This window comes from Ciconia boyciana, chromosome 2 (assembly GCF_034638445.1).
Source record: "Ciconia boyciana chromosome 2, ASM3463844v1, whole genome shotgun sequence".
NCBI lineage: Eukaryota > Metazoa > Chordata > Aves > Ciconiiformes > Ciconiidae > Ciconia > Ciconia boyciana.
In genome coordinates, this window is record NC_132935.1 from 113025891 (window position 1) to 113038597 (window position 12707).

Sequence of the window (12707 nt, forward strand, 5' to 3'; positions counted from 1 at the left end):
AATTCAACTGTAAATGGTGGGCAAATGAGGATTATTTTGCCCAGTTTAAGAGAAGACCTAAACAGGAGGCTGGGGAACAAATATCAGTACAATAATAGAGATGTAACATACATTATGTGACCACGAAGATTGGCTGTAATTTACTGAATGCTCAGGAGTTCTCTGTATCATTAATACTGCAAGTGTGCACAGAAAGAAGGGGTGGTAACTACAGATCACCTAACGTTGATCTGGAAACGTGAGCTAAGTTTAGTCATTTCTTAAGATCAGTATCGGGAACAATCCAGACTGCAGATTCTGCTGAAGAAGAGGAATAAGAGAGAGTGGTCAGAGGAGGGTGAGAGCATAGGTGTTTCTTGCAAGTCTTCTGTTTCCTTCTGTGTCTGATTGAGCTCTTGTAAATTTATTGGCCATCTCCACAGCAATTCTTTCTTTAAAAAAAGTCTTGTGTGTTCTGGGTTGGGGGGTCATTGTTTGCTCCTTAGTGATTTAAAGCATGTTTTCTTAAATTGTCATCTCTGTTTTACGCACCAGTGGATCTTCCTGAGACGTCAAAAACAGGCCACAGCATCACCCTTCTTGACTCAGCTCCCGTCTCTACCTGGTGGCCAGCTGCAGTCCTCACGATGCCTGGAGTGGTTCTGTGATAAATCAGCGCCACACAAAACAGTTGCTTATCAGTGAAGAGCTTTATTGTGGCGTCTTTCTGCATTTTCTATAGCCTTCTTAGTAAAATGCTCAATGTGCTGTTTTAAACAGGTTTTCAGGCTTTTGAGAGTCTGTCAATGACAAAGGGATTTTTTTCCACAACCCTTCAGCAGATATTAATGTGAACGGAGGCTTGGGCAAACATTTTTCACTGTCAGCTGTTGTTTCTGCAGGAACGCAATGGTGGAATAGAAGCAGCAGCAGCACTACAAAGGCAAGCCTGAGTTCTTGGAAAGTGTATAGGCTATATAGCGTGGAAAGTATGACACTCAGTCAACCTCTTGGAAAAGTGAAGCAATTGAGCCTGTTGCATTGCAGCTGTGTTGGGACCAAAATATTCATAGCAGAATTGCAACTGAGCAATACACTGTGCTATTTCAGACATGTATCTTAACTCTGTGATAAAATGATAATTTATACTTATTGGGTATGTTCTGGTTGCTGATCTACTTACTTTACAAAATCGTAATAGTGTGAAATATGGTATGGTTTCTGGCTAGGCCAAAATCTGAGCTTGTTTGGAAAGCCAAGGCTTTCACCCTAAAAGAAAATGTTAAATACTGGGTTTTTTCTCCCTAAAGTGCTCAACTCCCTAACTTATTAGCATGAAAGCCAAAGAATATTGATCTTTTGCTCTGTTTAGTCTGAAACTTACTCCAGCACTCTCAAATGGAAATTGTTGGAGAAAAAAAAACCCCCAAAACCCCAAACAAAATGCACCTTTTTTACCCCCTGACTCACTTTCCCCGCCTATGATAATAACAATTGCTTTGCACACATACCCTGAGACTTTAAGTCATATTCTATGTAAATTAATTTCTGCAGAAATTAATACAATACCAAAAAGTTCTTGGACTTTATATTTTTAAAATGCCTATTGCTTATATACAATATATTTTGCAATTTTGTCTAGTGCTGTTCTTTGCTCAGGAAAAAAAAAAAAAAGAGAAAACAGCACTAGACAAAAATTTAACAAGTTTTTAAAGAATCTTTTATTTGTTATTTTTCTAATTAGGAAATTCCATCTAATTTTTATGAAATGCATTGCGCAATTTTAATCCTGCCATGTAACAATATTGAAAAATACCTCTCTGCCCATCTTCTTTTTCTGACCATATTTTGAGATTTCAGTGCTGGAGTGAAATGGAGGCAGGATAAGACTGTAGACTTTGACATCATGGTAAAAAAGTTTTGTTTTGTTTTTAAATGCCACCCAAGTAGATCTTGAGTAGTTAGATATGAATGTTACCTCTTTGGAGAGGAGACTTTTTATTAGGTGGACTAAACATGTAGGTCCATCAGCTTTACACTTACATATCTGTAATCCAATTCACTATCTCCTCCTGCCTCTCTTTGCAGAGGAATGACTACGTAGCATCCTTGTAATGATTCTCCCTCTGGTTTCACTTCAGCTACCCGTGTGCTAACAGTGAGGAGGTGGGAATCTTATGTGGCTTCAGTGAGTCTTGAGTTTTTGTTCTATTTCTTATCTTTAGCACTCTGCTCTAACGCTTGAGTGAGAGTCAATAGATGCGTTTTGGAATTAGTTCTGTTGCAGATTTCATACTTCGATATGTTGTCTTCCAAGCCAGCTTTTATTTCTGGAACAAACAGGGTTTCTTGAACTTTGTTCCCACACTTCTCAAATACCAGCTGGGCATCATGGATCATGCTTAGCTTTTCTAATGTGACACTTTTTAATGGTTTTGTGGCGTTGGATGCTTTCTATAGCATCCCATCACATGAAAAATTCTGTTTTTTTAAACTTGGAGGTGCCTGTGTGGGTTTTTTTGGGGGAGGGGACAGGGTTGGGTTTTGTGGGGGTGGGGTTTTTTTTGTCTGTCTGGAATTACTGTCAGGCTGTGGTAAGCTTGGGGTCGTTACATGTTTGCCATATGAGTTGTCATATACTATTTTGTAGTTGCGTTAGTTGAAATACAGTCGTGTTTACTTCAAACTTATCCTATTGTGTTTCTTTTTTTCACCTCAGATAAGTGTTCTTGTGCAACATAAGAAGCTTCTTTCAAAGCTTCTGTTTTATGTTGAGCAAATACTTCTTTCAGTTTTGTGAGCGTTTGCTGAAATCCATATAATGTTTTGCACATAGATAACTCTAAAATGATTTTTCCTGAATGGTCTGCTTTCTTTTTAACCAATTTCTGCCCAGAAGTACCATATTGAAACTCCTTTGGAAATCTGCACATATTACTCATGCAGCCCTAGTATTTCTTTTACAGGTTGAAGAAGAGTATGGTATTAGAAAAAAAATGTTGTGGAACAGTGTTGTAGGTGCATGAGCTTGCATCTGTTGAGATCCGGAGCACTTTGCTATTCTCAAAAGATTTTGGGCAGTGACTCCATGACAACGATTTTGGACTCTCACAAGTGTTTGTCTTGCTTTTTATACTGGCTTATTCTGTAATATCCTTAAATAATGCTACTTGTGGCAAGTTAGATTAGCTTAGGTTTTTCAGTGTTTTAACAGTCCTGCAAATTTCTGATAAAGTCTTGTCCTGGTTAGTCCTGTCTGATCAGTCATGTCTTCCTGCCCTGAGTGACTTTGAACGTGTTGGTTGTTCTTTAAGAATACTGATGCATAACTGAGGATGACGCATGTTGGGATGTCTGATGAGGTTACTGTCAACTCCTGTCCACCCTGCTGCTGCTGTTCAGGGAGCTGAGCTGCTCTTGAGGCAGCTCCTGGGTGGCCACAGTTTACATCAGAGAATCAGTTTCTTTAGTTTCTTTTTTTTTTTTTTTTCCTTTTTTTCTTTCTTCCTTCAATTGTCATAGTCTTGGAGACTTTTTGGGGAGGATGGGTAGGCCTGTCAGAGTGGTAGTCTCAGCAGCTATTGTAACAGTCATCCTTGCCACAAGACATGAGTTTTCAGTATAATCAAGCTTACTCAAGCTCATCTGTAATTTTTTCTATTATATTCCTTTCCTTTCTTTGGCATGTTGCAGACATTTGATAACGTTCACTTCTCAGTCATTGTACAGCTGATCATTTTAATTCAAGATCAGCAAATTATTGACTTTTTCTTCCTAACACTTCAGATCCTCATAGAACTTAAATGTATTATTTGGTAAGGTAAGGTACTTAGATGACTTTAAAAGGGGAACTGTTTAGTCTTATGTCTTCCAAAAGAGTTACTGAAGATACAACATCCCCAAATAGAAATACTCTTGCATTTTGTGTCTAGACATGTACTCTTGATGACAATTATGAATGATATCAGACATGCTTGATGTCCTTACTCAAATTTTATATGTTTGTGTAGGATCTGTCATTTATTTATCTCAAGTACCACATTGCCAGACAATTCATCTATGCATGTATTCACTCAACAGCATCTAGGTTTACCATCAGATCAAATTTAGCTTTTACTGCATTCTCAATGCTAATTTGACTTAATTATCTAGTTCATATATTCTTAGTGACATGCTGGGTCAACACTGATACTCATTTTGGATCCTTAACGTAATTCAGTGCATTAAGCAAATTGTACACTATCACGTTTGGAGACCACAGTTAAATCAAGAAAAAAATAAAGCAGCTGTTTCAAATTCTTGCCTCTTTTTTTTTTTTTGGGGGGGGGGGTGTGTCTTTTTATGGCATTTTAAGACTTACTGGTAGTTCATTTAGTCTCATTGTATGAAATGGGATAGCTTTTTGCCTATTTCTTTTTTGGATAGGGTGAGCATGTTCACCAACTATTTTATACAGTCTTCAGAAAACTACAGAGTACTGTAGAATGTTTCTTGAGATTCATTTCATGTCTGTTTCTTTAATTTTTAAAAAATTATTTTATTTTAAATGGTACAGGCTGTTCATACACATTGATAGATGTTCCTAACCCTAACCCCAAATATTATTTCTCTGTGTGGGCATGCTAGGAAGAAAGAAAAAACCCTGATAGCCACCTGCCCCCTCTGAGTCCAGGCCTCATTCTAGCCCTATGGGCCACTGAATGTTCAGCAACAGCTTTGGTTCCTCTGCTCTTTCTTTTTCTAATGCCTGAATCCAAATCCACTGTATGGGTTACTTACCACATGGACCTAAAATAAAATGTTAGCCACTTATCCATCCAGATCTCCTTTCTTTGGCACGTTGTAGAGCACTCCAAGGCTGTTGGAAAACACTGTCCATTTACCCTTCTCCTGTCCTCAGGGGCCACCAATAAACTGAGCTATCCCTGTTACTAAATCTAATCCTTATCTAGAAGGGTGGTTGAAGTGAGGCTTAAGGGGGAGGTTAGGCACTTGCTGCTCCTGAGCACAGCCTTCATTTTACCTTTAAGGGCCATCAGATGCTTTCCAGTAACCTGGGTGTTCTAAGTCTACTTTCTCCTGACCAATATTTAAACCTAATGCTAGTAGGCTGTCTACTTTCCTTTTCCTAACCCTAGCCCTAAACCAGACCCTGACTCTAATCTTGACCCAGGTACTGTATATAACAAGATGAACAATGTGTCTAAAATGTATTTCAGCCTGTCCACAAGAGGGGTTGGAGTTAGAGGAACCCGTGTATAGTGTAGACAAGCCTTCATCTGGCCTTAAGCCTATCCCAAAGACACCCTATAGGTAGGAACCAAACTGAGCAAAAATAAACTACAAACTGTAGACTTCTGTTGACAACAGACTTCCACTTTGAGACAGAAGTGTGCAAATAAGTGCTGAAAGGTCGATCAGTTTCTAAGGCTTACCCTCAGTCTAGTCACCTCTCTCTTTAGACTACCAGTGGTAAAGTTATGCTTACAATTAGGAAAAGGTTGGTTGTAAAAGGCTGCACTACACGTTGAGTGGTCCATGGGGCTATATGGATGGGATCGAAAGGGGCCTGTGAGGAATAGTTTATTCTAGTCCCAGTCTGCTCAGCTGTCTCTATATAGGATTGTGGGGTTAGGGTTAGGATTAGGATTGCATTTAGGAAAAGAGTGAGTGAACCTCAGTTACCTGTGTGTGTTGCATGTGCTGCAGGAATTCCATGAGGGTGAGTGTCATTAGTTGATGCCAAGCCTCTGGCTTGGAACTTATAGTTCCAAACACATGGCATATCTATGGTGAATATTTACATTCTGGTTTGGGTTAGGATTAGGAAAATTGGGAAGCTATGTTATTAATGGTTATTTAATACAACCTTGGATTAAGATCAGGGTTGGTGTTTGCGGAGGCCAAGTTCTAAGACTGCATTTTAGTCTCAGTTCAGCTAAATACCTGTAGAGAAATTGAAAGCTGGAGATAGGATAAAAAAACCAAACCATAGGAGGTTAGTGCTGTGAGAGGTAGGTTGTTCCCCTCTGAGCTTTGCGCTATCGGACCTGAGTGCACATCTGGAGACATGGATATGTGCCATTAATATGTTGGGAAAGAGAAAAGAGTTTATCATGATAACCTTTCTTGCCGTGGCTTGTTACCTATGTTATGAATTGCTCATACTCCAATTAACTATTGGAGTTATTGCCTGCTACTTGTTCCTGTGAACATGGCTTGAATGTATTACTGTGGTCAGGAGGCTTACCTGGCAGCCACCTCTGAAAAGGAAATGTTGGATTTTCAGAGAACCGCCTGGTGTGGATCAAAGTCGTGCCACAGCTGGGGGCAGACTCTTTGGCTTGCTGGTGACAAGGAGCAATGTGAAGGCCTGTGATGAGTCGAAATGTTAAATTAAATGATTCCTCTGTAAAACCATCTGTGATACTTTTTAATGTTTTATGAAGACGTTGGTGATGAGAGTGTATAAGGTCTTTGGGAGTAGTCAGCAGGCTTAAAAGCAACCCAAAATGCCCAAATGAGCCAGGGGAATGAAAAGCTAAAACACAGCTATAGGTGGCAAAAGCCTAGTCTTTGTTGTCTTTTCCCCTCTGATGTCATTCTTTCTGTCTTTCTGCTGTAAATACGTCAAAACTTCCTTGACGTTCCACATGCCAGGTCCACAGGTAGCGTTGCATCACTTTTATGGTAATCTTGACGCCTGGTTTCCACTGTGGCAATGTTCGCCCCACCTTTGTGCAGCCTGGTTTTATGGTAAGGGGCTAGCTGGGGTTGGGAGAGGCATGTGGTCAGAGAGGGAACATGCCAGGACTGTTTTGAGAAGAATAGGGGGGCATGTTTATATGTTTATTCATAGTATCAGCTAATTGCTACTGTTTCAATTTTGTGGTGTTTTTTTTCATTTGTTTTTGTTTTTTCCTGTGAAAATGGAAAGTTTGGACACTTTGTCATGGGAGAGCAATCCTAACATCACTGTGTGAGATGGTTCATCCCACATACAGTACTCTATAAAGATTTGGGGGTTGCTGACAAGAAGGGTGAAGCCTATTTGCAGCTATGTATACGTCTTCAATATTAAAATGAATGGATAGTGCCGGGATTTAATAATAGAATGCATTTATTGTAGTTAAATACAGTGTAAAGTGTAGCTGCGTCAAATTACTTTTGAGATTGCTATCACATGAATAGCCCTTATTGCTGACATATTGCAGTATATTTAGTATCTAGTGGATGACAATCCACTGCTGAATTAATGAGGGGAGCAAATATGAACACCAATAGAAGTTTTAAATAAGCATCAGCTGTAATAATTTCTCGTGCAGCCTTACAGTTCTTTATTCTCACTGTATGACTTGATGTTGAAAATCATGCAGATAAGGATAATGTTAATACCATTTGATGTAACGAGCCATAAACAGAAGAAAAACCTAATGAAATTTGATTTTTTTTTTCTTTCTCTGTCTGAATGGGAGGGCAACGTGCAGTGCCAGCAAATTTCTCTCATTCGTCCTTGCTTTGAAACCCTGGGATTCTTTGCTACAAGAAAAGTTGCTTCATTAAAAAAACACATACCCCCAAAGGACTCCATACTTTGAAGTGTATTTCCACACACATATACACATGCCATACTCCTGCTTTTATCCTTTTTTATTTTGACAAAATGGTTTCCTGTGTGAACTTCGGAAACAGTAGTGCACGCAACACCCACAAAAATAAAATGCTATTTAAGCCTAACTGCAAGAACAGAAGTGTTGAAAGTAGCAGCGTTTTTGTTTTGTGACATAAATATTAAGTTATTCCTTTTTCTTTTTATCTTCAATTTAGGTACTTCAAAAACTAGGAAAAGCAGATGAAACAAAAGATGAACAGTTTGAAGAATACGTTCAAAATTTCAAACGGCAAGAGGTCAGTTACTTTTTCAGTTTCTTTAATTGTGTCTTAAGAAGAATGGAGTGTGTTTGAACTTGCCAATGTTGAAGAAGATGTTACAGGGTAACAGGTAAAAAGATTTGGGGGGGTATAAGATTTTGTTCTGCTATTTTCAGACGGAAAGAACAGTTGAATTTGTGCATGCAGAGGGCTAATAAATGCGATCATAATAAAAGGACATGTTGTCATCATATATAACACCATCACGCTCAAATCACTTGGGATCAGTGGAGAGATGGCACATTTTCAACAGCGTAATTGAGAGCAGAACCCAAGTCCGACAAAATATAGCTTTGTTGTTACCTTCTTACAAAGAAGAGATGTATGTCCTTGGTTTCATTTTGTGGATTGTTTTCATCAGTGGTATATCATAATACTGGTTTTATACAAAGTGAATAGGTGTTTCAGACTGCTGTGTGTGGTTACACTCTCTGTCAGTGCAGGGGGCTGTGGTGGCAGTGCTGATGAAGCACTATGGGGGAGCAGCGCTCAATTGCTCTTAGTGTTGTAAACACAAGACGTGAAAACGAAGGTGCCCTGAAGAGTTTATAATCTACTCCCAGTGCAATCCTAAATTCTAACCTCAATTACTCCTTGCTTTGTTGGACGGACTTTTTGGCTCCGAGGTGATTAGTTGCGATTAATTGTATTGTAGCTTTCTAGTACAAATTAATGCCTACCATAAGCTGCATTAATGCCACCGAGAAGATAGTCTTGTTATTTAAGTATGAACTGAGGTATCCGTCATCTTTGTGAGCTATCATTTAGAGCTCATATAGAAAGGCACTGGAGGGTGAGAACTACTCCCACGCATTTTACACGATGTAAAAATTGGTGCATGTCAGTGTTTGCGATTTCTGCCCTGGACCAGTCCTGTCTACCACATGCACTTCTGTTCTTTCCATGTAAACACAAACCCTGCATCCTGACGGCTGGGATGCTTATTAACTCTTTTGCATCTTCTGGTCACTTAGCCTTTATTTTCCTCTCTCAGTGTAGAAGGGAGGTTTCAGGAGCCACTGGCCTGTTGTGTAGATCTTTGCTCTTCCCCAAAGATGACAATGATGGGAAGTAAAAGAACCTGTTTCTCTGAGGAGGGTCGTTCCTCCCTCAAATTTCTTGAGGTCAGGAAGATGATGGGATTTAACAGGCCTGAAGAAGCACTCAGAAGCTTTGAAACTCTGCAGAGATGTTATATTTTCCCTTTTCTTCCCCTTCCTCTTTTCCAAGTATGCTGGGATATCAACGGAGCATTTCATTCTTCTTGATTGTCCTTATGTTGCTGCTTATCCTTGCTGTCAATATCCCAGCTGTTTGCACAGCTAGTAACTGTGTTACTAGAAATAAGGTGCATCTGTAAGGTTCTTATTGGGTGCAGAAGGAGCAGCTGGAGCATCCCCATGAAGAAACAGAGTTTTGTGGGATAGTTTTTTAGCTAAAAATTCTAAGTGAAATTAAAAAAGAGAGATGAAAGACAAAAAAAAGTCTTTTTAAGCAAAATTATGTCTCAAGCGTTTGTTTTTTCTGTCCTTTACCAAGAGTTTTCTGTCATGGTGATTTTCAGCTGCAAGTCTTGCTAAGGGCTAAGGAGGATCTTAGCATTTCTTCCTTTTTATTTCCTTCTCCTTTGATGTACAGAGAGGCAGTAATAAGCAGTCAATGACTCTGCAGGAATTGCGTGATGCTAAATCCGGATGCGAATGTGACTTGGGGCCAGGGGAGGAACTGGGTAGGGAGGAGCGAGTGCAGAGGGGCACATGCAGATTAGGCTAGGTCCACTGGAAGACCAAACAAGAGAGACTGTATATTTATTAAACTAATCACACATGCTTACTGTGCTCTGCTAGGCTCGCTCTCAAAGAGTTCTGTTGTGCTCCGTTCTTCAAGTACAAGGGGAAAAAATGCTGCAAAACCACTGTTTCTGCCATGTTCACCAATAAGCAGCCTATCAATTGCTTAAATTTTCTTAGTTTTGTCCATGCTTGGATCTACAACTTACTAGCAATGTAAAGATACAAAGCATTACAATGTGTATCTGAATTATCACTCTTACTGATTAATACCTTGCAGAACTGCTGTCTTCAGTGAACTCAGGCAGCCATCTCTTCTTGGTTTACATTCAGTCCTGCTTTCAAGATTATCTCTGCAACTCTAGAGCCTTTAGAAAAAGAAAAATTAAATTCTAGGTATTAAATAAAACGGCAGTCTGGGTGATTGATCCTTGTGCTGAGGTCCACTGAACTGTTTATGTGGGCCATTCAGGTGCCTTGCAAGCAGAACCATCCGTGTTAGAGGCTGTCCCATCTTTTGCAGTTCCCTCCAGGATTATTTGTCTCTGTGGTGGTTGCTGACCTAAATGGGCCTTTCTATGGCAGAGGCAGTTTGAGAGAAGGTCCAAACTTTACTTTGTTTCTTGCAGTCTCATTTAGCAGTGATTTGGCTGCTTCCTAGCCATCTCATCTACCTACATTTGGTTGTGAGGAAGGCTGTCACTTCGGTTTTGCGTCTCTTTGTAAGTTGTTTGTAGCAGCTGGTGCCATGTGGGCTCTGGGAATCCTGGTAAGCTGAAAGCTGTGAAAATGGTCTATTTTTCTTGTTTTGCTACCTTATGGAGCCTGCAACACTTGGGAGGTCAACTGGTCTTATGGATAAAATGATCTTTTTATTAATACTCGCCAAAGATAATAAATGAGGACTCGCAGTTCAGCTCAGGGAAAGGAAAGAACATAGTGCTCATTACCCAGGAAACAGATAACTGAAAAACTGAAATCTTAACATGCTATTCCTTGCCTGAATAGCAGATTGGATGGTGAGTATGTACCAAACTCAGCAGAAGGCTCTGTGTAAGGATATGTCCAGCAGACCTATTTGTAGGTAAAGCTCATTTAGGCTCCCCGGTGATCCATTCCTATCTCTTTCTGAATACAGCTGGGTAAGAGCCCCTTCTGGACTTGACAACCCAGAGTTGAATTACCCAGATGAATCACCATGGAGAAACTGAGTCATCCCATGTCTGGAGAGAACAGAGCACGGTGGTTTGCAGAGCCTCAGGACTTTCCCTATCAGAAGCAGTAAGCTGCTGCAGCTGAAACCAACAGGAAAAACATTTTGATTTTTAACAGTGAATACAGCTGTTATTCACCTTCCACTTAAGTTGAAAACTGGAAATTGCCACTATAAATCAAAATTTGTGGAACAAACAGAACATATATAAACCGATATATGACACAGTTATTCAGTGTATTGCAAGAAATTTCTTGAGGCTTAGATGTTTCTCTCTGCACAGCTAATTGTGGATGTGCTCAGCTCTTAATCGACCCTGAAGTTCGGGGGAGGGAGGGAAGAGGCAATTCCTGCATATTTCTCTCCACTGTGAAAATATAATCAAGTCCATTGGGGTTTTACCTGAAATTTCATCTCTATTCTGTTGTTCAAGCAACTGTATCTTACACTTTCTTTTTTTGACAGGAAGTAAATAACAATTCCCATATCCCCAAGTATATTTTAATGACTCACAGTGCTTGCTTCATTTTTGTAAGAGGTCAATATTCTATTTCATGTCTATGCATATTTACGTCTCATTATTTTTCCATATGTAGTTATGAGACTTATTTTATTTTACAGACTACAATTCAAATATATTTTAATGTTTAAAACCATTATGTATTTTATATGTACACACTGGTATACCAGTTGCTACTACAAAAGCAGCTGCCCATGATGTTCTCAAAATAGTGTCAAGTGCTGCTGTTCCTAGTTTATAGCATTAGGTGAAAATGAAGAGCCTTTTTTTTGCTGTTGTTGAGTGAGCAGAACCTGCTTCTGTGGACTGCTTTACTTAATGTGTGCCTTGCAGTAAGAACTGCTTATCAGGTGTAATTGTTAGGGGTCCTTAAAAGTTTTACCCTGGCTAGGTCTTCATTTCACGCAAACATGCTTAGCTGCCTTAGAGCTGTGGCGTGACACTGACTTAAAGTTGTCCTGTGGGACAATTAACATTCATTGAAGTGCTCTTTTTGCGTCAGACATGCCACTGATTTCTTACAATTCATTAATGACCTAAGACACCAAAGATGAGATTCACCACCTACACATAGGCACCAGATGAGCCTCGCAATGTCTCACCTAGCCCCCAGTGGTATCTCCAGACGGAGGCACGTGGCTCTGCCTGCAGTGCTGTGTCATACCTGCTGGCTCCCTGGTCCTCTTGAGCACCACACAGCATCTCCAGTGGAAACAGACACATGTTTTGGAAGCTGAACCCTTCCCCTGGAGGGTCATCCAGTTCCAGATTGCGACACCTGAATGTGTTTGAGCTGGGTCTTTTCAGACGCTCATGCTGAACTGGGCAGTGAGGTTGGGAGAGCCAAGACAGAAACCCATCTGGGGTGTTGATGCCAGATGCCTGAGGGCTTCTATGGGCCTTAATGGCTCTGATCAGCCCCATCTGGGACCCCTAACCCTGCACATGGGCCTAGGAGTCCCATTTTAGCTCAGCCCTGGGCATGCAGTCGCTCCCTAAGCCATGTCATTGGTGCGCAGGTCTGCATGCCTAGGGGACCCATGCTTCAGCTCCATCTCCTGCTGTGCTCCCATCTGGATCTCCCAGACAGACCCTGGACCTGGTTCAAACCCTCGCCAGGTCGGGGGATGTGAGTGAAGCCTCTTACCAGCCCCTGGCTCTGCCTGCCTGGCCCAGATCCTGCAGGGTGGCACCCATCAGTGAGGGCATGGCTTGTGCTGGGGTCACTCGTGGCTCCTGGCACAGCCCCACCAACTGAGCTGAGCAGCTGCCA

The 12707-nt window shown here is 40.6% G+C and overlaps 1 protein-coding gene across 1 annotated transcript in view; it reads left to right on the plus strand.

Moving 5' to 3' along the window:
* The window catches only part of AMPH (amphiphysin), a 122840-nt gene that overhangs the window by 51280 nt on the left and 58853 nt on the right, over positions 1 to 12707 (plus strand). Inside the window, exon 2 of the mRNA XM_072851410.1 lies at positions 7807 to 7887. Within this exon, the coding sequence (XP_072707511.1) occupies positions 7807 to 7887 (81 nt within the window). The remainder of the gene's footprint in view (positions 1 to 7806; positions 7888 to 12707) is intronic.